General features: G+C 36.2%; 2 protein-coding genes across 3 annotated transcripts in view; one reads left to right on the top strand and one right to left on the bottom strand.

Moving 5' to 3' along the window:
• The window catches only part of Drak (Death-associated protein kinase related), a 60048-nt gene extending 40361 nt beyond the window's left edge, over positions 1 to 19687 (top strand). The window contains exons 3-6 of the mRNA XM_017155636.3: positions 14625 to 14837; positions 15462 to 15637; positions 15707 to 16025; positions 16745 to 19687. Coding sequence (XP_017011125.3) covers positions 14625 to 14837; positions 15462 to 15637; positions 15707 to 16025; positions 16745 to 17861 — 1825 coding nt within the window. The 3' untranslated portion in view covers positions 17862 to 19687. The remainder of the gene's footprint in view (positions 1 to 14624; positions 14838 to 15461; positions 15638 to 15706; positions 16026 to 16744) is intronic.
• A 1301-nt stretch (positions 19688 to 20988) lies between these two features.
• On the bottom strand, positions 20989 to 26575 carry LOC108066915 (uncharacterized). 2 transcript variants are annotated; one of them, XM_017155678.3, is made up of 4 exons: positions 26438 to 26575; positions 22924 to 23086; positions 22676 to 22861; positions 20989 to 21516 (listed from the first exon to the last, which is right to left on the bottom strand). In XM_017155678.3, the coding sequence occupies exons 2-4, from the start codon at positions 23038 to 23040 to the stop codon at positions 21334 to 21336; spliced, it is 486 nt and encodes a 161-aa protein (XP_017011167.1). In that variant the 5' UTR covers positions 23041 to 23086; positions 26438 to 26575; the 3' UTR covers positions 20989 to 21333. The 2 variants fall into 2 exon arrangements, with proteins under 2 accessions (XP_017011167.1, XP_017011166.1); XM_017155677.3 differs by lacking the exon at positions 26438 to 26575 and adding an exon at positions 25369 to 25485.
• Positions 26576 to 26730: the final 155 nt, after the last annotated feature.

Here is a 26730-nt window from a genome sequence, read left to right as displayed (position 1 = left end):
AAGAGCTCTAGAAAACAAAAAGGGAAAAAAAGGAGCAGGAGGAGGAAAATTAGCATAATTGACTAACATTCAATTGAGAGCGGAACTGCCTCTGCTCTCAGGTGAAATAATACAGCATAGAAATATTTGAGCAGCGAACAGGAAATTAAGCAATAAACAGGAAAGTCACTAAAATAATTATTAATAATAATTTATTTGTAGCTAGAATTTTGGGAAAAATTTAATGAATACTATATAACACATTAGGTTTATATGGAAAGCCTTTAAAAATCCCTGATAATATTTCCCCCACTTTTTGGTTAGCCCTCTATTCCCTGCTTTAAATTTAATTGACTTGTGACTCATTCTGATGTCGTCTCTCCACAAGAATACAAAAAAAAAAAACAGACTTGCATGAAGAATCCGAGAAGGTAAAACGTTCCTGAACGATGAATCATCATTAAATTCGAAAAAAGAAGGATCAGAAGATCTCTGCTTAACCGTTAATCGAAGCAGATGATTCTGATTCTCCGATGATTCTTTTAAATGATGTAATCTTTTTTATTATGGATTATAAAAATGTTTTAAGTAGGTAAAAATCGTTTGAGATAATAAATTATGACTTAACATATAACTGTTATTTATTTTTGTAAGCAATGCTTAATATTTTCTATATAAAATGTAGTCTCATTCATTTGATATTTATTATTTATATTAATATTTATATTTATAAGCAATATTTCGATTAAAAATGTAGTGATATACATTTGATAACCGCATCTTAAGCAATCTTGAGCTTCCAAGGGTTAACCGCGTGTGGGTTTTGGTTTTATTTGTTGTATTTTTTATTGGACCAAAGTCAAAACCAAGGCAGATCGACCACACCCCCTCTTAGCTCTTGGCTCTCGGGCTCTCAACTCTTAACCCCCGACAGCCCCTTCCTTGCTCTTTGCCACTTTGTCGTGTAATCCAACGCTTTGAACTTTAACGCTTCGCTGGGTTTCACGCATGCAGAATTCAAATGCTTACTTTAGTTTATTTTCTGTATATTTCGTTGTTGTTGGTTGTCGTCCCAATTCTGTCAATCAACTGCAATCTTTTTTTTCGTTATTTTTTTCCAAGCTCTCGTATTTTTGTGGGTGCCAAAGCGTTTTGTTTGGTTAATGTTAAACCACACTCAGAAAAAAAATCGCCCTTAATTTTAGAAAATCGCCCGTGATTTCAAATCGCCATTGAATTAAGAAAATTTTTCTAGATTATAGAAAAATTTTCTTAATTTTATGGAAATTTGCCATAAAATTGTTTATAAAATAAATAAGAAGAAGAATAGTGGATTTTTTTCTTGGATTAATGGCGATATTTTCTTGGATTAATGGCAATATTTTCCGGACTTTGTTCTTGAGTTAATGGCGAAATCGCCTTTGATTCTAGAAAATAAATACCTATTTTTTAGGAAAGTTGTGTAATTTTTTAGTGTTCTAGTATGGTGGCCTAGCTGTTAGAGGCGTTCGGACACTAAACATGTGTACAAAAGTCGCCGTGGAAACCGCGGTTCGACTTCACGCAGGGACGAGTCAGATTTTTTTTTTTTAATAGTTATTGTTTTTTTTTTTCGTATAAAAAATCTTTTGTTTTGGTTTTCCATTCACTAAATTGTTAAAACTGTTGTCAACAAGATTTAATTAAAGTAATTGTAATTGGTATACCAATAATACGACCGTTAACACTTTAGGCATCTTAAGCCATTGCATTGCAAGAAGCACGCGTGGCCGATTGGTTAAGATGTCTGTCTATGGTGTGAGCGGTCACGAGTTCGAGTTCAGGTCGAGGTAAGAGTTTTTCCTTAAGTCTTTTATATGTTTACAAAAAGTTTTTTCTGTACTTAAAATGCATTGTAATTAATAAACATTTATAATAAATTTGAATTTAAATTAAATAAATAAATACTAAATAAATAAATAAATAAAAATGTACCCTATTGTCACGATATGATTGTCATTAAAACATGAAAGGTTTCCTCTTAGTTAACAAACCTAAATGCAAAAGTGATAAAAAAATCAGTCGGACAAAATTAAAAAAAAAAGGTTATAAACAAATATACTTTTATTTTTCTATTTTTAAGAAAATTTTTCTTAATTTAAGGGTTTTTTGCCGTAAAATTCAGAAAAAATGGTAATGATTTTTAGAAAGGCGAAACCGTAAATTCAAGAAAATTATTTCCCATTATTAATGGCGAATCGCCGTTGGCTGAAAATCATAGGCGATTTTCTTGAATCAATGGCGAATTTCTTGAATCAATGGCGATTTTTTTTATGAGTGCACAAAAGGCCAAAGTCAAAGTATTAATGACAGCTAAGGCAGCAGAAGGTATAACAACAATCCGAGTCCGTATCCAAATCCGAATCCAAAGGGAAAGGGCCCAAAAGAGCGAAAGAAAATGCATCAAATTGCAGTTGAGGTCAAGGGCTAAGCCCAAAGTGTTGATTTAACCAACTTATTTTTTTATTAACCCCCTACCTACCTATATGTATGGTATATGTATGAATCATGCGAACCAGAGAAAACCAGTTGAGTGAGGAGAAACACAAATTGGGGACTTGACTCAATTCTGGAACTTGAGCAAGACACTCCACTTCTAAGAAAACCTTTTCTCTGGGCCGCAAAAACCAGTCGAATTAACTAAGAAATAAAACTAGTTCAAACCGTTAGTCTGGCCCTCATATCATTTCGAGTTATATTTCGAGTTGTATCTCTCATTGTTATAATTTTCCTCCTCATATGTTTAGTTTTTTCTTTTATTTGTATTTTTTTTTTGGTTCAGTTTCAATTCCGATTTTTATTTTTATGTAACCTCTTAAGCGGCTTAAAGACGACGAGGCTGAGGCTTCGCTTCGACCTTCGTCGCCAGCTGCCACGACAATTAAACACGAGAAATCATAATTTGTGGCGACCGTCCGTTGGATTTCCTAAGAAATTCCCATCTCTCGCTGTGCCCTGCATGCAAAATCAGTACCCCTGTATCTCGGTATCTGTATCTGTTTTTTGTAATTCCTCATCTCCTGCTGCATATGCGGATATTGCATATCGAAGAAGCGACAATAACAACGGCAGAAAAATATAAAACATTCGACAGAAGTGAGCATAAAGTTGAGAAGTAAATTAATGCTTTTCTTAAAGCTTAAACTTTAAATAAAAAATAATAAATGGTTAACCAAAGTTAAAAGGAAGTTAAGATCACGCAAAGTACTTAACTTCATTGTTCTGGGATTTATGTAAATTTTTTAAAAATAGTACAAATAAATATCTGTATATCCAAATTAATAAAACAAAAAAATTAAAAATAAAATGTTTAATTAAAAACATAATATTTACTATAAAACATATTAAACATGACTTAATAAGAAAATACTTCAAATGTTCACTATGAGCATTTTAAAACTTAAAAAATGTTTATTATAATTGTTTAATTTAATATTTCTATTTATATCAAATTTTATTATTTATTGATCAGAATTAAAGGTTTTTCCATTTTAAGTACCTATACAAAATAAAAACAGTATAAATCTAATTGGGTGTCCAGGTGATAGCCCCCCATTTCAGGGACTCAAACCTATACTCCAAAAAGTTGTTAATAAAATACAATACCCCCAGCAAGGGCAATAATGTACTTGGTTCTCTGGTTGCTGCGGGCACAAGTACATATGACTTGAGGCCTTGATTGCGCCGATGACACGTACAGTACACCATATACACCACATACAATATACAGTATGTTAAATGCGTGTTCCGTGCACTTCGTGCTATCTTCACCAGCGACAGAGGTTTTTACGTGTCCAACGGACAACGGCGACAAAATGATTTCCAGCCCAGGAACGACCGATGATTCTACGGTGGAGAAGTGGTGGGGATCGAAAGAACTTCAGAACTGAAGAACTGCAGAGATATATGCATGTTCTTTCTCGATTTCCCTTTCTTGGGCGCCCTATTATATATTGGCAAGGTCAACAGATGTGTGTGCGTTGTGCATAAGAACATATCGGCAAACAAATCGCAATGTTGTTTGCAGTCTTTTTTTTTTTTTTTTTTTTTGTCCATAGTGCTGTGATTCTTTGGGCTGCCAATAAATTCATTTTGCCTGGTGGCATGTGCCCCGAGATTAGCCGCACAGCTGCCAGATGGAGCTGGAGTTAGTGGAGTGTGGAGTGTGGATGCCGGAGGAACTAGTTCCTCTAGAGAAGTATCCCTTGAAATCCAGTTATTTTTGGTGTTACAACCCAATGATATGACTAATTCTTCAAGTCCCCAATTCTTCAAAAACCTACTTAAAGTTTAGATATGATAACCCAATGATATCACAAATTCTTTTTGAGAGAACTAGTTTTTCAAGAGAACCTAAAAAAAAGGATCCCCTTTTATTATTATAACTCAATTAGCTCACTAATTCTTGTAGATATTATTATGGAATCAGTATAGATAATATTATTATAAAGAACTAGTTCTTCAAGAGCACCTAAAAAAAGAAGCCATCCATTTTTGAATATTATAACCCAATGATCCCACTAGTTCTTTTAGATATTATTATAAAAATCAGTATAGAGTTCCCCCAAACTGGCCAGCACTAGGTTCGATTTCTTTTTTGCATTCGCTGCAATCAACTACAGTCGACAGTCGCTAAACAAGTCAACATGTCTTGTGATCCGGCTCCAAAGAACTCGAGGAATGCGTCTTATCAATGGCCAGCCAATCACGGTCGATACAGAGGAAATAAAATAAAATGAAATGAAATAGCCACTGGCAGCTCAAGGATAACAGGCAGGCCAAAAGCCAACTCAAGTCAATTGCTGGGGATAAAAAAAAATATATTTTTCCAGTAAAGTAAAGTAAAGTGAGGAAAGCAGGGACCGTAAATAATCATTATTTGAGATTTTTATTTCAAAAAGACTACTGTGATATTTTGTTTTAAACGTCAAAAATAACGTTCTTTTTACTCTTGTCCACAAAGTATATGCATTTCAACAAATCTGGAAAGTAAATTAACTGTTATTTGTTCATGTCTATAAAGTGCATTAAAACCAGTTCAGTTGTCGATTAAAACGTGTAAAAGTCTCAGTAGGCCTTTTAAAATAAAAATCTCAAATAATGATTATTTACGGTCCCTGGAGGAAAGAGCTGAGTGTGTGTGTGCCATATCAGCCAATTGGCAATTGCTAAGCTAATTTATCATAATTAAAGCCGCTTAAAAAATGTTGCAAAAGCTACAAAAATAGGTGAGCGAACGGAAGCCAAAAAGGGATGAGGCATCAGGCATCAGGGGGTTAAACCAACTAAGCTAACGAGCCTGACACATTTTCAAGTGGGTGTCGATGGCCCTCGTTCTTCTGTTGTATGCCTCTCTCTTTCTGGCCGCATATAGCCGTCTCTTTCCCTGTTGACTGACTAACTGAATGTGTCAAGCTGAAGTGGAAAATGGGAAATGGAAACGGAAACGGGAAATGGGCGTGGGTGTATATGGCGGGGATTCAAAGGATACGAAAGACGAGACTGCATGCTGTGCTAAAAATATCATGGTAACAGGGAAACACAGTGGGTGGCTAAAGTCTACGAACGAGAGAGAGAGAGCTATCAAATATTTTGCCATTCGGCAAATATTTTTTTTTTTATGATTTCTAATTAACATTCAAATGGAAATAGGCTAACCAAATATTCATTCAGCACACCCACTCAATCATATATTTCCATTTGTAATGATCTCTAAACTATGTTTATATTGACTGAGCAAATAAAACTCTATCAGCTTAAACTGAATACCAAATGGAGATTAATATATTAACTAGAGATATATCTTAATAATATTCTAATTTAATTTATGAGTTGAACTTGGGATATATCTTAACAATAATCTATATAAATTTAAAGATCAAACTTTTGGCACTCACTGTGTACCACCTACATTTCAGGCTCTTTTCGTATGACTCTGCATATGAATATGCCATTTTTGTGTCTGTAAGCTCCGCGTAATAATGTCAAGTGCCTTAAAGCGAAGGCAAAATCTCTCCGCCCAGGCAGATAAACAAAGTAAAAAAAAGAGAAAAATAAGAGGAAAAAAGTATGAAATAAATAAAAACAAAAGGAGCAAAAACAAAAGCATCCCAGGGCAAACAGGACACCCGATTGTGAACCTGTCCCTGTTGACAGCCTCTCGTCGGGTTCTTTGACACGGTCTTAATTAAAAAAGGAAATGCTATATGCTAAATGTAAAATGCAAAAAATGCAGAGCATGTCATGTGTTTTGTTTTGTTTCATTTGTTTGCCAAAAGCAAACAAAGCTGCAAATTAATGAAGTAACACAAAGAAATTAATCCTTGACTACGGGGCAAAAACTCAAACTCGAAATAAAAATGAACGCAAAATTATTAAATGAATTAAGTACACACACAAACACACGCGCTGTTTGCCTTTAATCTCTGACCAAATTTGTCCACAATTAAAAACAAAGCGCGCGCGACGCCCACGCGATTTGTGCGCGTTTTTTGCCGCTTCGCCCGTCACAGTCGCGTTTTTTTCCGTTTTTTTTTTCTGTTTAAGCTGACCAAAAATGGCCAAGCGATCCGACGAAAAACGCCGCCAACCGGGGGCTCTAAGACGCATTAACAATTGGCACATTTAACGGAAATTATTGATGTCAATTTGCAAATTGGAAAGTGGCCGACGACGAAAAGCCAACAATATCATAATCATCGCACAATAAAAAACCAAATCATATATGAATCTTCGAGTGGGATTCAATTTGTGAATTATTCTGATAGCCGGCCAAACGGGAAATGAAATATATGATTTGGACAAAGGCCCGAAGAGAATTGAAAAGAAACGTGAATTTATCTCGATTGAAGGGGTGTACAAAGCGAATTCTTAAAAAAATAATAAAGAAATAAAAAACTATACAAACTAAAAGGCTGATTTGTAAACTAGCTTTAATATATATAGTAAAATTTACAAGATTCAAAGTTGTCAATCTGTTTAATCAACACTTTTTATTCAAGTTGCTCACTTTGTTTACAAAAACGCGAATTCTTAAGTGCAAATTATCCTTGTATTTTGTCGTCTGTTTGTTTTCCCTTCACTGAAACGAAACTGCCCTTGCCTTGGTTTGTTGACATTTTGTGGGTCAAAAACCTAATCAGAACCACCTCGTTGCCCCCTGGAATTCGCATCGCCTCGTGTGTTTGTCTTGTGTTTTTATTATTTTTTATTTGCATAACAAGAGGCTTGTCTGGATGCACTGGCTGCCTGCCCTGCAGCTTAATAATATTATCGTGACGCATGGGGCCCTCATCTCCTCGACCCCCTTCGCCCCTCTTCCCCTCTCTTTCGCTCGCCCGCAGGCCGTCTCTTTTCCGCTCGGCACATTCTTGCATTCTTTGCACTGCTTGGATTTCCTGACAAATTTAATTGTCACATTAGAAACAATCCAGCACACTGAGAGAATTTCTAAGGGTATGTTTTGTTTGTTTAAAAATATTAAAAATATAGAAAAACGTATTACTTTGATACTTTTTTGATTAATAATATATATCTTTGTTATTGTAACATTAGAAACATTTTATGTTAAAAATTATTAATAAATACAAAATAAACGTATAATATCGATACTTTGTGGAAATAATTAGTTAATTGTTAAATACTTCAAATTTTTTACTTCCTATTTGGTTTTTTTTTTGGGAAATTTTTTTTTTTTTTGACTTGTGCACGAATGTCTCTTGTCTCGTTAGTCACCTTTCAAACAGTCAGTCAAAAAAGAAAACTATTAGTTGGCCTGACGTTAAATGGGGATGAGGATGAGGATGGGAATGGTTATGGGAATGGGAATGGGGATGCCGATGAGGATGAGGACGAGGATGACGATGACGATGATGACTCCACTCTGCACTTCACTCCTGGTTCATTGCACTCGCCCTCTCTCTTTCTACCCTCACTATACCCGTCCTCCTCTTTCGCTGCACTGTGCTAAAAGCATCCATCCAGCCCAACAACAACAACACAACTGCAACAACGACAACACTTAGCTGCACTTTGGGCCCAGACCATCAAAGGCAAAAAGAAAAAAAAGAGAAAAAACAACCGAGAAAAGAAAAGAAAACGTCGAAGATGCTGGGCAGAAGAAGAAGAAGCAGAAGAGGAAGCTGAAATTCTTCAGTTCGTCGAGAAGTGCAAGTTGCAAAAATGTTATTGTAAAAATCCACAAGGGGGAAAATATCTGGGCACCTGGAAAAGGTTGGGCCCTATATATATAGCCTATAGCTTGAGTATTTTATTCCGCAAAATAATAGAAATAACTTGACAAAAAAAACTAAAGGGAAATCAACCAGAATATACCATAAAATAAACATTTGCCGAATAAGAAATATTTAATATAATTAAAAATAAAATAAAAAATCAATTAGATAAAATGCACAAAGGAAGGCAATTAAAATATTTAGATTCATTAAATATGATTTAAAATAAAAAATAAATAGAAACCGAATTCGATTAGCAGATAAAATTCCAAAGATTTGTTAAATAAATACAATGATTTTAAATAAATAAAATGCATTAAAGAATATTAATATATATTTTATAAATGCAAAATTCAACCAATTAATCTCTCATATAAATTAAATGTAGCACCATAAGATCCGCAGCTATAATTACCATACCATTGAAATATCATAATTGATATTTAATTAAAGCGAATGGGAAAGCGCAAATCGAAACCTTCGAATCGAATATATTTTTCAGCCATTTCCCAAGACCGTTTTGCCGCTTTTGGTCGACTGGCTAACCTTTTGGCTAGAACAAACAGCACACCCGCCTAACAATTTGCACCTTGTTAACAAAACACAGAAACTTTTAATTTGCAATTACAAATTAGCTAATGAATGCAAGTGACATTGTTCCGCATCGCATTAGCATTAGAATGGGGTAATTGGAATTAAAAATCGGAATTGGATTCGGAATCGGAATCGAAATGATTAGATCGAAATGCAACGCTGCGGGGGAGTTTGGAAATTAAAGCGATCTCTCAAAGGCGATTTGCCAATCGAATGCCAGCTGCCTTTTGATGTTCTGTTCTGTTTGTTTGTTTATTTTCTATGTTTGTTTGGCTTTTGGTTTACATATTTGCCTAATCACTAAGGCAAAAAACTAAACCCAAATCGAAATCGTAAAATCGAAAAACCAAAACTGACCCGCTCAAGAGGAGGAATGCGTAAACACGAGCGAAAGGCGAAAACAATTAAAAAGCCATAAACAGCCAAAAAAAAAAAAAGAGAAGAAACAATACGATCTGCAATCTGCTATAGGAAAATTAAGGGGGCCTCTTTTCTGACTCTCTGTGTGGTTTTGGTTAGTTGGTTGCTTGGATGTTTATTTAATTGAGCCGAGTAAACAAAAATCTCCAGAAGGAAGAAGGGGGCACTTTAAAATTATTTGCACATTTTTGCGGGTGATTGGTTTTATGGGGGAGAGTGTAAAAAAAGGGAACTAAAACCTAAAAAAAGGAAATAATTTAAAGAATAAACCCACATGATTTAAACCAACTTTCAGTAACATTTAAAATAATATCTATGTTTATAGTACCTAATCCTATTATTTAAAATAAATGCTAGTAATTACACAAATGTTAAAACAGAAAGCAGGGAGTAAATAAATCAAACATTGTTTACAGTATTTAAGACTATTTTCTGCGGATCCTCAATCGCCACCTTATAAAAAAAACACTTTCGCAACATTTTCGGTTTATTTTCGTTTGATTTTCCCAATTTTCTTGGCTTTTTGCTTATTGTTTTCCAATCTCTCAGCCTGGTGGTAAATGACTGGAAAAGGGCAATGTAAATATTGCGCAGTCTTTTGGGGCTTGGATCACACCCAGAGAAATGTGGGACTATTTTTTAGGTAACGTATGACCTAAAAAATTTAAATAGACTAAAATTTCAGATTTAGGTAATGGGTTACCTAAAAATATTAGCATGTGGACTATGTTCCTACTTTTTAGGTAAAGCTAAAGAGATTTTTATAGGCCATCGTAACCTTCAAATTGGTCCATAAGACCTAAAATTTAGGAATAATTTAAAGTCGATTATCACTCACAACTTAATACAAATATTGGTCCCTAATATTAATAAACAAATTATTCGGTTTTTTAAGTTTAATGTTAAAAATTTTTTTAGACTTTTCTTAAAGCTAGTGATGGAAAAGTTTCAATATATAAAATCAATACCTACGTGGACTATTTTCCTACTTTTAAGGTAATAGTGCCCTATTCTAAAAATAGAATTCGCCTGAGCCCCTTGAAGCAGGCTTTGGTTTTGCCGCAGGGCCTTTAAGTAGTTCCGTAGACCAGAGGCTAGCCTATTGGACTCACGCGCAGAAGACCCGGGATCGATTCCCACCGAGGACAAAATAAAGTGATTGTTTTTTCAGAAAGATAAAATATTTGCTTTTCCGAATAATACAATATAAGCAATTAAAATAATCAAATATGTTACTATCAATAGTAAAAATCCTAGCTTTTTTTTAAATACCTAATATTTAGGTAATTCTGACCTAAAAATCTAGTCCACTAGCCATTTTTTTAGGTAACCATTACCAGAAATAAATTCAAGACTGCGTACAAAATATAGTCCACATGGACAACATTTTAGGTAATGCATGGCCTTGGCGCGTTTTTCTGGCCATATTTCCTAAAATTTTAGGTAATTAGGCCCCTTTTTAGTCCATTTTGTTTTCTGGGTGCAGCAGCAGCCCCATCATCAAGTCTCGCAACCCCCTTTGAACCCCCCGCCACTGCCTAAACTCCGCAGGCATTATCTTGACACGTGCACGCGCCGCGTTTTGTGCGCGTTTTTAAACGCCACCTTATTTGGCTCTTTGTTTTAGAGTCTAGAGTCTCTCCAGTTGAGTTTGTCGTCTCTCGTCTTTTGGCGGATCAAGAAATCAGCATTTAAGGGGTTAAGAAGGGGGCTGAATATGCCATGTTTGTATGTAGATCCGATCAATTGACGATCATTTGAGGCGATCAAAAAAAAAAAAGCTGCCAAAGCTGACCAATTTTAGAATCTTCTCCGATTCCCACTTCAAATCGAACAAAATTCACACTCAAATTTTGGGACCTCTCTATAAAGCGTTTATTACTTATTTATTTTGTTAAGTCGAGAGCTTTCAAAAGACAAAAAAAAAAAAAACCAAAAAAAAGGGCAGAGCTGCGTGGGTGTGTCCAGTTTAATTCTCCGCCACCGATCAACCATGAAATCGGCTATAGCCATCTCATTTTTCCTCTATATCATCATCATCATTGTGTTTGACCTTTTAAAGTTCAGTTAACCAAGTGCTGGACACTTTTTACTATCCACAAAATAATAAAAACACTTGCGGTCAAAATAGTAATTTAAAAGGCGTAAATAAAAAGTGTACGTAAATATAATTTATGTTATTTTCGATTCTATGAAGTCGTGGAGATTCTAAATCATTGCTTAATTCACTGTCTAAAAAAGGAAGCATTGTTTTTAAGCTATAGTAATAAATAAACCTAAAATATTAGTTGAACTTTTTTATTTATTTATTTTATTATTAACAATTAAATTTTTTTATTAGAATATTAATAGATTCATTAGTGGAATTTTTCGATTAGTGAAATTATAATATAGTTTTTCCCATAACTGTTTTTATTTCTTTGATGCTGTCTAAGAATTCCTCGCCCACGCCGATTTCCTCGATTTCGTACCCTTTAACTTTGACTCAAACCGACGGATTCGTCATCTCCCAACTGTAAACAAAACAAAAATCGAAAAAAATACAGAAAAATCCAAAAATCCATCCAATACAAAAAGTCGTGCCAAAAGCATTTCGACTGACTTACGTAACGGACAAATCAAAAAAAAAAAAACTAAAAAAGCAACAAAAGTAAAAACAGAAACCGAATCCGAATTCGAATCCGAAACAGAAGAGCAGATAAAATTCCAAAAAGGAGAGTAGAAGAGGGCAATAACTTTATTACGATCAGAAAAGACCTTGCCCAATTAGGCAATGTTGTTGCTTTTGCTGGGAAGTGAGGATGAGGAGTGCAAAAATTGTAATTTAATTAAAATTTATGGTAATGCGGGGAGGCTACTTGTAGCCGGGGGATGATTGGAAGTTTGTTTACCCTGGAATGGGAGAAGGAAATGAGGAACATAAGAATAAAAATTATTTTAGAATTTATTAGAATGATTTTTAACCTCAACCTTAACCTTTGGTTAAGTTTAACTCACCCTTACTTTATTTTAATACATCTATTGTATTAGAATGATTTTAATCAGTACCTTAACCTTTGTTAAAGTTTAACTACTCCATTCTTTATTTTCATATACCTGTTATACTAGAATAATTATTAACCCTACCTTAACCTTTGATTAAGTTTACTTACTGCATACTTTAAATCCCCTTAAGTTCCCCACTCGACTCATATGATTTAGAACACGATGCGTGCTTGTCCCCCCATTTGATCCCATGTTCCCAGGCAACATTGTTGCATTTTGTTTATTCTCATCGCGTATGCAAATCGCCTGGCTAATTAAATCAAACAAAAACATGAATCCGAAACCATTCGGGATTGAGTTGTGGCCAGACTTCCTTCCATATGTTTATGTTTTGAGTTGCCTTTCAGTTGTGGTGAGGGGCTGCAGCAGGCTTTAAATATTTCAATTTGATGTCGGGACAGCTTTTATTTTATGATCCGCACCACTAGACACTTTGTTGTTTGTTTAGCTGTAGTCTGTAGACTGGCCCAAATTCTAGTCATGGATAAATGGGAAGAAAAAAATAATAAAATAAGGAATATTGAAGGCAATTTAACATGAACTATTATTATAAAAAATAATACAATTGGTTTCTAAAAATAATAATTATTAAATTAGAATTCTAATATTTTTTCTTGGTTAAAAAAAATTACATACTGCTGATTTTTTCTCTCTGTAAGACCAGACGACAAATGTCACTGGAGGAGCTGGAGAAAGCGGGAGGGCAAATAGACGTAGAAAGACAGGAGCGCCCGAGTCCAAGTCAATGTTTGTTGTTTCTCTTGTCGTCTGTCCGCTGTCAATGTCAGCGAAAGAGACAGGGACAGTTACCAACTTACCAACTTACCAGGGGGGGGGGGGCAATGTTTAAGAGGGGGGACGGTAGAACTTTGGCTGCCGGAACGCAGACACAGAACTTGACAGGCAGAGACGGCGGGGCGATCGCCGCCAAGGGGGGGCAATTAGAAAACCAGTCCAGCGAAGGCGACGACGGCCAAGCGCTGCTCATTATTGATGACCAGCCAGCCAAAGGCCTCTTTGAGATCCTAAGGAGCTCATTAGCTAGGTGACTTCGATGGACCATCAAAATCAATGATTAGTTTGTTTGATTGGGTTTTTTTTTCAAAATACTTCCTTTTACCGTTCTACTTTCTTTCACATTCCTTAAATAGTTAATGTAATCAAATATGACAAAATATCGATAATATCGATACTAATAAATCTAGAACTAAGTTTTGATTGGGTTTTTATTCAATACTCCCTTGTACCGTTCTACTTTCTTTCTCATTCCTTAAATAGTTAATGCAATCGAATATGCACAATAAACGATATAGTGTCCAAAAATATCGATAATATCGATACTAATAAATCGAGAACTACATTTTTCTCTAGTTTGAGTTAAAAAAATATATTAATCGAAATAACAATCACTAAATATCAATAATATCGATATTAATAAATCGAGAAATAATCGTTTTCCTAATTTTTAGAGTATTTGAATTTGGCTGTGATCGCAATAGCTCCCTTTTAGCCACCATTCCCATTCCCAATCCCATTTAACTGATCGAAGCTTGCGTGATCGTCTTCTGGGCAGGAAGAGGTGCGTGGTTGGGGGAGGGGGTTGTCCAAGGAGAAGAAGGAGAAGCAGCTGGTCAACTATTTGGTATGCCAGCTTTGTCACCAAGCTTCTTTCTTCTGGCCACCGATCTTGGCCTGGCTCCTGTTCTGTGCTGGCTGCTCCGCCAGTTGTTGCTTTAAGTGTTGGCAATAGTGTTGCTGTTTTAGTTGTTTAGTTGTTTGCCTGTTCTGTTGCCGGAAGCGCAATTGCTTCATTATGGCACGTACTTTGTCAAAAGGCGTCGCGTTGAGTCACATTTTGTTCGATTTGTGCACTACAAAAAAAAGAGTGGAATATTCCTTTTTATATGCAGAAAAGATTATATTATAATCGGCTTTATTTCTTATACAAAATAATATGAAAGAAATCAATTTTGACAAACGATATAGCTGTAAATACGCCAACTGCTGGGAAAACTAGAAAACTTGCATAAAATACCTATTTATTTAGAAATTGGTTTGAAATTTTCCGTAATACGAATGCAAATGGTATGCTTTTTGCCAAAAATGTAATGAAAATAAAAGAAAAAATATTTAAAGTATTAATATATATATTTTCGTAGTGTTCCTTGTTTTCTCCTCTCCGCAACTCGGCCCAAATCCACTATCCACTTTGGTTATGAATGAAAAATTATCGAAGCTGGCTCACGCACGCACTATGTGGGCTGGTCTACAGAGAACACCGGCTAATAATCTACCATTTCAATCCATTCACAGGGGCAAATTCGCCGCCGTTCGACGCGCCATCCACAAGAACACGGGCTCGCACTTTGCGGCGAAGTTCCTGAAGAGGAGGCGCCGGGCGCAGAGCAGCGACAAGGAGATCAAGCACGAGATCGCGGTGCTGATGCTCTGCGAGGGCGAGGACAACATCGTCAACCTCAATGCCGTCCACGAGACGCGCTCGGACACAGCACTCCTGCTGGAGCTGTAAGTACTGGGGAATATCTGTATAAGCCTTTCTATTTATAATATATATAGTTTTCCAAAAAATATACCTATTATTGGGTCTTAACATTCTATTTTAATTTTTAATTTTAATGCAATTTCTAACTCATTTTCCTTTAAAATCACGTAATGTTCTAAAGAATTCGCGGTGTAATTTTTTTTAATAATTTTCAATATCAGATTTAAGTTAATCAATTGTAGCCAAATAAGGATTTGTTCATTGGCGATAGATAAATAAATCAATAAATAAAGCTGGTTTAGTGATCCTATTCTTAGAGTAAATTTAAGAATAACGTCAATCCTCTGAAGAATTCGCGGCTATTCATCTTGTATGATAAAGTGTCCTTCGTAAATAATTCTTCTATAGAACTCTAGTTTTTCTACTTTTATAATGAAGTGACTTTAGAGATTTAATAAACCTTTTCTATCTCTTGTCTAACATTTTTTAAAATAATTTTCCTAATCATTTTGGCTTATTTGTTCTTGGTTAAAAAGTCGAACTCTTATTTTAAAATGTATCCCCAAAAAGCTCGCATGTTTTCTAGACTGTTGTTTAATATTTTCCGCAAGCAATCATTATATTAAAAATATTTTTATCCTTCGCAGGGCCACTGGTGGCGAGCTGCAGACAATCCTGGACAACGAGGAGTGCCTGACGGAGGCGCAGGCCCGCCACTGCATGAGGGAGGTGCTCAAGGCGCTGAAGTTCCTGCACGACCGCTCCATTGCCCATTTGGACCTCAAGCCGCAGAACATCCTGCTCGCCGGCGAGCGCATAGAAGGTGGGTATTAAAATATATATTATATACGCCTAAATAAACCAACTAATTTTTAATTTTTCCCCTCATTAGATGGATTGAAACTATGCGACTTTGGGATCTCGCGGGTGGTGTGCGAGGGCATCAACGTGCGGGAAATGGCTGGCACACCCGACTACGTGGCCCCCGAGGTGCTGCAGTACGAGCCGCTGTCCCTGCTGACGGACATCTGGTCGGTGGGCGTGCTCACCTACGTCCTCCTCTCCGGATTCTCGCCCTTCGGCGGCGACACCAAGCAGGAGACCTTCCTCAACATCTCACAGTGCGCCCTCACCTTCCCGGACAACCTCTTCGGCGGCGTCTCGCCGGTGGCCATCGACTTCATCCGTCGCGCATTGCGAATTAAGCCAAAGTGAGTGTGAAACTGATCTTAGGGATTAGGAAACAAAATGCAATCAGGAATAAGAGATTTTAAAGAAATCGTAAATTAAATATAAATTAAATTTATTATACATTTAAATAAAATAGTTCTTAATTTAATCAGAAATTAGGGATTTATGAGAAATCGTAAATTAAATTTATTATTAATTTAAATAAATAATTCCCAATTTAAAGAAATCGTAAATTAAATATAAATAAAATTGGTTATAAATTTAGATAAAATAAATCCTAAATCAGTGTTCATAAATGTATAATGGTTTTGTCATTTTCAGGGAGTAAAAACCAAACAGAAATTAGGGATTTTAAAGAAACCTTAAAATAAATATATTGTCATTTCTAAATAAAATAAATGCCTGTAAAATAAAATCATTATCAAATAATGTATGTAATTTTAAAACAATAATTTTTTATAAACTATTACTTATTTATTTAAAAATGCAGATATGATTTATTCCACATTCGTGTCATCAGATTGAATTTAACAGAGTTTGTTGATTTATAACTAAGGAATTTATACCTTTTCGTTGCTTTCAATTGTTCATTCGTTTTTCCAGCTTTTAAATCTATTTTCTCTACGTGTCATTTTTAATAATTTATGATTATTTTTGTCAGCTGTTTATTATAACTAATTATTTAAATATTTTTTATAAATTTTATATATATTTTAATAATTATTCACCTTTTTTCCAGCGATCGCATGAGTGCCGCCGGCTGCTTGGAGCACATTTGGCTGAAGGACGACTGCTCCCTGGACAGACAGATCTATCTGCAGCCGCAGAGCGATGCCGAGGAGGAAGAGGAGGAGGATGACGACGAGGAGGAGGAGGAGGTGGATGAAGAGGAGCCCGTCGAGGAGGAGGAGGAGGAGGCGGCGGCGGCGGAGGAGCAGGCCGTGGAGGAGCCAGCGGCAGAAGCAACCCAACAGCAGCAGCTAAAACAGCTGGCCAAATCCGTCAGCATCCACAGCAAACCGACGCACAATGGCCACCATCGGGCGAACAGCAGCGGCAGCATCTCCAAGATACCCATCGCCACCAGCAAGCTGCTACTCCAGAGCAGTCCCACCAGCTGCGAGACCACCACGGCCATTCACACGCTGACCAGTAATGGAAACAGTAATGGATACGTTGTTCACAAGCCCACGCAGATTGTGACGCCGACGCGAAGGGCCTCGGATTCGGACAAGGAGAACACATACACGGCCACGTTTGTGAAGAAGCCCGTCCAAGCCAGCATTCAACTGGGCGAGGAGGCCACAACAGTGGTGGCCACGCTCACTTTGTTCCCCGATGCACCCACCACGCCCAAGGTGATCAGGAAGACGCCGACGGGCGAAACGAATGGCTCGGCCACCTCGGTGAAGGCGCTGGTCAAGAAATTTCAGCTGGAGGAGACGAGCGGCGGACCGGTGGCTCGTAGCTCGCCAACCACAACGACGACAACGACGAGGATGAACAGCAATCGTCGGGCATCGGAGCCGCTGACGACGGTCTACAAGAAGCAGATATCGAGTCCGATTTCGAGTCAAAGTCCAAGTCCCAGTCCAGGCAGCAGTCCCACAACCCAAAGCACCGCCACTCTGTTGATCCACAGCCAGCGATTGGCCAGCAATGGAGCAGGAACAGCCACAGCCACCTCCTCCAGCAGCGGGAGCAACTCAGGGAAGACAAATGCCCACCATCTGCACCACCATCACATGCACCACCATCACCATCATCACCACCATCATGTGGTGATTGCGGCCAAGAATGCCGCCGCCGTGGCCGCCACCAACAACTTGAGCTTGGATCAGGGTATCATCTGTTAGCTAAGGGCCAGCCGGGTCAGCCGGGCTAGCCGCAATGCCAAAAGTTTCTTTCATCGCTTTCTGTGCTGCATGTAACCACCAGCTGCCATGGCTGCCGAGCAATCACCTAGCTGCAGGATCACTAGCGATTTGAGGAGCTATGGCTATGGAAATGGAATTGGATCATATAGATGGAGTAATGGCATCGCAAATGGGATTTGGAACTGGAATTGGTGCTGCAGCGGTAGATGGAGATGGTTGTCGAAATGGAAACGCAAGTGGAGAGGAGGGAATCATCATCAGCCAGACGACGACGAGGATGATGATGCATTGATTTTGATTTGAGCTTAGTTTAGTTAATGTTAGGAGTCCCATGCGGTTGCCAATCGAATGTTTTTTTTTATTTCTGTGGATTATAACTACCCAAAAAGATCTGATTCTCGAGGGCAACCGTTTCAGCATCCCCCAAACACACACTAGAAAAACGAAAAACAACTTAGCTAAAGTCACGAGAAGAAGGGAAAATTAAGCAAAACGAAAGAGATGAAAGATGAGAGATGCGAGGATCGAACACAGTTAGTAGAGTAGGAAAGTAAGCTGATTTCAAAGGAATTTTTGGTAGACATATCATCCATGTTTGTTATGCGTTTAGAGGAAAACACAAAAAAAAAGAATATAAGGAAGAAAAGTTCGAGACGAGAAAGCGGGAAATAGAGAGTTCATTGTTTCAACGAATATATAATGTCAATTTTACGGCCCACAAGGCAGACAAGTAAGCCCTTTGGCCTAGCATAAATTATACAAACTATATACATTATCTATATACAACATATGCATTAAACATATAGACTTTACACAGCATATATATGTACCAAAAAATAGGGAAGAGTTGAAAGTTGAGAGAGAGAGCAGCCCGCCATTGGTGTTATTGGTTATGATGTAGTAGAGAGCGTTTGTTAATCGGCCAATCAGTGCATCAATCAGATGATTATCAATCATATAGCGTACAGTGTTATTCGCCTAGAGGATGAGGATCAGATGGGAGGATAAAGAAGATGATGCGGAGAATTTAGAGAATGTTACAAGCCAAGCAAAATTGTTAATCGTGTGTCTCTATGTGTGTGTTCAATCGTTCAATCGTTCAAATCGTTGCATAAATGTTGCCTAGAATACATAACATTACTTAGAAGAAACTCACGTAGGTCCCATATATCCATCTACCATATCCAAGATCCCAATCCAGATCCATTTCCAGGTCCCAGCTTCCCCAGTTCTCCTCGTTTTAAGTCGGTTTTTGTATATATTTCCAGCAAGCGGAATGCAGAATGCAAAGTGCAGCCAGCAGCGCGTATAATTAAATGTAATTCTTTTTTTTTCGATAATATCATATCTTAAAGCTTGATATACGAGACAGTTGTATTTATTAGGCAAAACGTTCGATGGAGGTTCAGTTAATTGTTAAAGAAAAATGCTTAATTTATCGTAATCGATTACCCTTTTCTTTTATATTTAATACTTGCGTGTACTTCTCTTAATTACTATGATTTTTTTTTTAATACACCTAAACCACTTATTTGTGTTTACTGTATGATGTACATTAGTAGTTAAAGGCGAGAGGGCTTTTCGGCCACCAACATATAATAAAAAAAAAAGCTGCGCCAGATGGAACGATAAGTGTGTTTTAATTATTAGTAATTTCAATTGATTTTTTGTGTTTAGAGAATCTATTTCTATGAGAGGAGACAAACAAAGATGCAAATTCTATTATATATTATATTATATATAGTAATTATTTTATAGATGACTAATTTAAAATATATTCAATAAAAACCATAAAAATTATAAAAGTTTATTGTATCTATTTAGGGGCTAAAACGTGGCTAAAATATGGATTTATCATTGTACTATAAATTCAATTCCATTCTGTAGACAACACGGGTTAAAATTAACAGCACGCTTACAGCTGTTAACATTTATGGTAAGGCCAAAAGTATGCAACACTTTTTTTGGGAAAAGGGAATTGCTGTCTTTTTACAAAAAATCATTATTTTGGCCATATTAAAGAAAATAATGATCCAAATATGGAGTGTTATACCTCGTTGAACTCGTTATTTAATTCCTAATCGATTGGCATTCAAACTTAGAAATTTTCAAATTTTGTCATTTTTTTCAAAAAATTGTGATGTTACCCCTTATCAAAAATGCGAAAATGTATCAAAAAATAAATTTTCCAAAAAGTGATGGGATTCGTTAGTATGGGTCGTTAGCTGTTCAAAACTGTCGGTCTTTTAGCTGTAGGCCTTGAATTGTCCAAGCTACGACCAAAAAACCATACAAAAAATGTTGTTTTCGGCGAAAATTCAAATCCACAATTTCCTCCCTAAAATATCAGTTTTTTGGTCGTAACTATCGAAATAATGATCCAAATATGGAATGTCGTACCTCGTTGAACTCGTTATTTAATTCCTAATCGATTTGCATTCAAACTTAGAAATTTTCAAATTTTGTCGCTTTTCACAAAAAATCGTGATTTAATTCCTAATCACCTTACCCCTTATCAAAAATGCGAAAATTTTTCAAAAAATAAATTTCCCTGAAAGTGATGGGATTCGTTAGTATAGGTCGTAAGCTGTTCAAAACAGTTGGTCTTTTGGCTGTAGGACTTGAATTGTCCAAGCTACGACTAAAAAACCATACAAAAATGATTATTTTCGTCGAAAATTGGAATCCATATTTTCCACCCTAAAATATCAGTTTTTTGGCCATAATAATGGAAATAATGATCCAAATATGGAATGTCGTACCTCGTTGAACTCGTTATTTAATTCCTAATTAATTGGCATTCAAACCTAGAAATTTTCAATTTTTTTAATTTTTTGAAAAAATTGTGATGTTACCCCTTATCAAAAATGCGAAAATTTATCAAAAAATAAATTTCCCTAAAAGTGATGGGGATCGTTAGTATAGGTCGTTAGCTGTTCAAAACAGTCGGTCTTTTGGCTGTAGGCCTTAAATTGTCAATACTACGACTAAAAAACCATAAAAAAAGGATTTTTTTTTCGTCCCGAAAGTATGCTACACTTCCGAAAAGAATTATGAATAATAATGAATAATTAAAAATACACACACTCCAAAATACTGAAACAAATTTCTAGAAAAACATATAGACACACATCTTTATTCGATTACATGACAATCTGTTGTTTGGTATAAAAGAAAGTGAGACAAAAAAAACTTGTGTATATCGGTAAAAGTAAAAGTATAAGTAAGTGTAACTAGCGCCAAAGAACGTTTCACAGTACAACAATAATTTCGCAGCTTGGCACCCACTTTCTGTACATCTATATCTATCCCTGGTGGTCCTGTCCCTCCGTATGGCCGATGGTTAGATGTGGGAAGAACAAATGCTTCGAGATTGCAGATTCCACTTGAACACTCGCTGAGTGGCTGGGGGATTGCCGAGTGGGCGGTGGGTTTGGTGGTTGGTTAGTGCTTAAATGCCGCGGTAGGATCGGTGGGCCAGGAAGGCGCTGATGAAGTACAGTACCGCGTTGACCAGGCCCAAAATTCCGGCCACCATGAAGGAATCGGGAATATTCGTATTTCGTATCTTGATCAGCAGGAAGGTGGACGACGCCAGGATCAGGATGGCGGCCACGCTGTGGTAGATCAGCTCCTGCAAGCATAATAGTAAGAATAAGTAAAGTTGTAATCTTAAAGTATCTGTTGCAAGTAGTAAGTATTTTTCTTGATTATTTTCGTCGAAAATTCTAATCCACAATTCCCTCCCTAAAATATCAGTTTTTTGGTCATTAAAATGGAAATAATGATCCAAATATGGAATGTCGTACCTCGTTGAACTCGTTATTTAATTCTTAATCGATTGGCATTCAAACCTAGAAATTTTCAAATTTTGTAATTTTTCGCTAAAAATTGTGATGTTACCCCTTATCAAAAATGCGAAAATTTATCAAAAAATAAATTTCCCTTAAAGTGATGGGATTCGTTAGTATAGGTCGTTATCTGTTTAAAACAGTCGGTCTTTTAGCTGTAGGCCTTGAATTGTCCAAGCTACGACTAAAAAACCATACAAAAAAGGTTGATTTCGTCGAAAATTCGAATCTATAATTTCCATCCTAAAATATCAGTATTTTGGCCATAATAATGGAAATAATGATCCAAATATGGAATGTCGTACCTCGTTGAACTCGTTATTTAATTCCTAATCGATTGGCATTCAAACCTAGAAATTTTCAAATTTTTTAATTTTTGCAAAAAATTGTGATGTTACCCCTTATCAAAAATGCGAAAATTTATTAAAAAATTAATTTCCCAAAAAGTGATGGGATTCGATAGTATGGGTCGTTAGATGTTCACAACTGTTGGTCTTTTTGATGTGGGCCTTTAATTGTCCAAGCTACGACTAAAAAACCATTAAAAAAAGTGTACTTTTCGTCGAAAATTCTAATCTACAATTTCCTCCCTAAAATATCAGTTTTTTGGCCGTAACTATGGAAATAATGATCCAAATATGGAAAGTCGTACCTCGTTGAACTTGTTATTTAATTCCTAATCAATTGGCAGTCAAACTTAGAAATTTTAAAATTTTGTCATTTTTTTCAAAAAATTGTGATGTTACCCCTTTTCAAAAATGCGAAAATTTTTCAAAAAATAAATTTTTCAGAAAGTAATAGGGATCGTTAGTCCAGGTCGTTAACTACTTAAAACCGTCAGACTTTTTGATTTGGGATCATTATTGCCCAAGTAACAGCAAAAAAACACTTATTTTTAGTAAAACTTCCTATAATGATTTTCGAATAATGAAAAATACTCACATAGATTGTCTTGGCAATAATTCCTCCCGTGCTCAGCGAGGTGAGACAAGCGAGGAGTAAGCAGAACGTCCCTATCATAAAGGTGACGCCCATAAGGTAATGGAACAGATCCTCCTGCTTGCGGAAATAACCATGGTAGTCATTGAAGTTGTACGCAAGAATTCCCACAATGGCGGCACCAATGATCTGAGTAAAAACAAAACCATTTAAACATTTAACTCAAGGTGATTTACGAAGTATTAACTCACCAGCTCGAAGAGCTTGAGAATTCCGGGGAAGGTCTTCAAATATCCCGTGTTCAGGACGATGTAGGAGGTGTTGGTGGTGCTGGTGGTGGTGCGGGTAATGGTCACTGAGTGCGACATGTTGGCTTGGTTTCGGTGGTTCTCTTCGGGGACTTAAAGGTGGGGTCTGAAAATTAGAAACACACGTGGTTAAAAATATTGGTAAAGTTGCAGTAGCTGTTTTAGATATTTTCTAGTCTTTATTTAATATTTAAATGTTCTTTAATGACTTTCTTTTAATGATGTAAAAATTAATGTTTGTCAATCTTGAAATGTTAGTAATTGCTACATTTGTCACACATTTTTGTAAAAACAATAAATTATAGATATTTTCTAATCTTCATTTAATATTTATATTTTTTTTAATGATTTTATTTTAATGATGTAAAAATGAATGTTTGTTAATCTTGAAATGTTAGTAATTGCTACATTTGTCATGTATTTTTGTAAAAACAAAAAAAAACCTCAATAAATCAGATGAGTATTTTTTGTTAGTGATTCACTCAAAATGTTTTACATGTTTTCGTTCCATGATAAGTAAATATTTTTGCCCAGATCTTCCAATATCGTAATTTATATGGCCTGCTTTTTTTCCCCCTCCTCCCTTTTGCCCAGCTGTTACAAATCGAACGCCCTTGCCACGCCCATCGATCTGCACAGTATCCGTACAATGTTTGTGTATTTTTGGCCATCTATTTGTTGCTGTTTTTGTTTTGGATTTTTGGTTTTTGTCTAATTTTAAAACAATTTTCAATGCCGGCCTCGCGAGCGAGCGAATGAAACTTGGGCAGGCGAAAAAGCGCCAAAAGCATCGTTATTGAAGCATCGGAAAATGGGAAAATATATTTACTTGACCGACGACCGCCCACCGCCCCCCTTCAAACAAGTCCCCCCTTTTTTGGGGATCGGCAGAGAACAAAATATATATGTATATGCTCGCCTAGGAGAATGGAGATGGTCAGAGATGTATACCCCGTATATAAGTACAAAACATATATATATGCCGAAACGTCATGAACTTTATGGTCTGCTGCCTGCTGTTTTAGTTGGAAAAGCTGAGAAAAGCTGAGAAAACCCGAAGCGAACCCGAAATTGGGGCACACACTTAAAGTATACAGATGCCGTGGGTGGAGGTTTAATTTTTAATGGAGAATATATTCGCAAAATCATTTCTCTGTTCGAATTGATTGATTTGCGAATTCTGAATCTGAATTTTGATAAAGACTTTATTCTGTGTCCCATTTGTTTACCATTCAAGCCGAAAACATGGTGGATAAACAAATGAAACGAGTTTATCAACGTGCTAACAAGTTGAAATGAAAGAAATTTAATACCTATTCTATGAGCTTAGAAACCTTTAAATAATACATTTATTTGGATTTGAAAAAAGGTGTTTTTGAAACATTGTTCAACTTTTTTTTTATAGAAATATTAGGATTTTTAAACAATTTACACTAAAAAATATACTTTTGGACTTTTATTTTTTAGAATATATTTTGTGTTGCTTTGAAAAGCAAAACCTAAAAACCGAACGTGCTTTACAAGTTTCAATGGGATTTCGTATAAGGGTTGAATTTTAGAATTCCGAATTCAGACCTTCCTCAAAATCGACGACGCATTAGTCAAGTCGGTACGATGACGCCATCGGTGACGCAATAACTACAACTTACAGACAATGCCGATGATGATGATGCTCATCAAAATTCACAGAAGCGGTAGCCCGATGGCAGGGGGTGTGGCCCCAATTCCGAAGCGTAAAACCGAAACCAAAATCAAAACACAAAACAAAACCGAAAAATAACAAGAACCATGTGCGATATTTATTTAAAAAAAAAATAGAATAAAACAAAAATAAAAAAAAAACATTTTGAATGGTGATTAGGCGGCGGATTTCCGCTGAAGAATGAAATGATATCATAGCCATATCATGACTACAATTTGTATGCTAACCAACTGGGGCAACAGGTTGTTTTGGGCCCTTATATATAGAAGAAAAAGATGAAAAATACCGCTCCTAACTCTTAACTATTGACAACATCCAATCAATTTAGAAAAAGAAACGAACTAAGCTGATAAGAAATATTTTTCCCTGCTGCATTCGCATTCGCCAGCAAACACGATTCGCATTCGCTTCGCATTTTCGACCGCTGGAAATGATATGATATCATCGCCGCCAATAATAATGCAGTTTAATGGCCAAACAGTGAAAATACTTGTAGGAATAAATAACAGCATTTTATTGCACAGCCAAAGTACTGAAAATTCGAATTCCTCGACGCGTTGCGAGAATATACAAAAAAAAATACAAAATAACAAAAAATATGTATAGTCCCAGCAAAATGATTTTTGTGTACCTATCCCCTATATATCTATATAGCTTTCGGTGCGGATCTTAGATCTTACTCTTACTTTTCTCAAAATTCGGCGTAGGACTCGGGGGCCAACTGGTTTTTTTTTTGGATTTCCTCGCACTTTTCGACTTTTGCGTCTTTTCGCGCGCACGTTGCTAACGAAACTGAAATCGAAACTGAAACTGAAAAATAAAAGCATTTGCTTCGGCTTCTGCTTCAATTTCTGCGTCGCAGTCGACGCAGCTGCGAGCGAAAACAAAACAAGAGGTGGCAGAAGGCTTCGGCTTCCAGACGGATTAACTGCGTCCCGACCCAGCGGATGCCCTGGAAAGCTACCGAATTTCGAGGGAATCCCCCAAAGCCAGAAATCCCTCAAATCGCCTTTCAAAATTAGCTGAAAGTATTTATCTGTTGCCCTTCTGGATTATTATTATGAAAAAGTATAGCATCTTATCACAGACTCTTAAAACCATCATCAAAAAAAATTCTTTTTGAGGTATTAAAAAAAAAATATTTAGTTAATCCTACAACAAAGGCACATAGTATTTAAAAAAATATGTCTTGATTTTTATAATATATTATTATTAACAAAAAGTAGAGTTTCTAATTACAGACTCATAAAAAACATAATTTAAAAACACTTTTTGAGCTACTAAAAAAATAATATTTCAGTAATTCAACTACAAAGCAATACAGTAGGTACTTAAAAAAATTTGTATTGATTTTTATAATATATCATTATCATTATTAGCAAAAAGTTGAGCTTCTAATAACACACTCATAAAAAACATAATCTGAAAAAACTGTTTAAGCTATTAAAAGAATAATATCTCATTATTGCTACAACAAAAAATTCTATAATATTTAAAAAAAAAATATTATAAATAATTCTTCAATAAAATATACCTTATGCTATATTATAACCAGAAATAAGATCTAAGATTATAATTTATTTAGGTAAAAATATCTAAAATTACTAAACCAAAAGTATGAAGGACAATACAGGGTATTCTTGAAGGCAACATTTGTATAAAAATGAGGTTTAACTAGGCTTTCATATTTAAACTGTAGTTCTAGTAGTTCTGTAGTTCTCAAAAGAGTTATATTTTTCTATCAACCACACTCACCTTGACCCAGTCGATGCCTCCCGGTCCAGTGCAGGGTATCCGCAAGGCAATTCAGCCAACGCCAACAAGTTGTGCTCACCGAAAGGCGGCGGCCGCAATGAATTGACTGGCTGGCTAGGCTAACGCGGTATAAATGACGCCTGACGTCATGATGTCATCGTGTGAGCGGCAGTGCGGCCGAGCGACCAACCTTAATATTTGTAATCTTCAAGTGCAACTAGGCCCCGGCCACGCCCCCCTGACACTGTTCACTAGCCGCCCTCCGATTGGCAATTAAAAAGAAAGGAATTAAA

This window comes from Drosophila takahashii, chromosome X, assembly GCF_030179915.1.
Source record: "Drosophila takahashii strain IR98-3 E-12201 chromosome X, DtakHiC1v2, whole genome shotgun sequence".
Classification (NCBI taxonomy): Eukaryota; Metazoa; Arthropoda; class Insecta; order Diptera; family Drosophilidae; genus Drosophila; species Drosophila takahashii.
The sequence above is the reverse complement of the archived record's forward strand: the minus strand, read 5'-3'. Positions and strand labels throughout refer to the sequence as shown.

What these genes read in the sequence shown, in the direction of transcription:
- LOC108066915 (XM_017155678.3), bottom strand. Translation starts at nt 23,040, where the DNA reads ATGTCGCACTCAGTGACCATTACCCGCACCACCACCAGCACCACCAAC. An exon ending in TTCTCAAGCTCTTCGAGCTG is followed by an intron (nt 22,862 to 22,923) that starts GTGAGTTAATAC and finishes GTTTTTACTCAG; the next exon opens with ATCATTGGTGCCGCCATTGT. An exon ending in TTATTGCCAAGACAATCTAT is followed by an intron (nt 21,517 to 22,675) that starts GTGAGTATTTTT and finishes TTATGCTTGCAG; the next exon opens with GAGCTGATCTACCACAGCGT.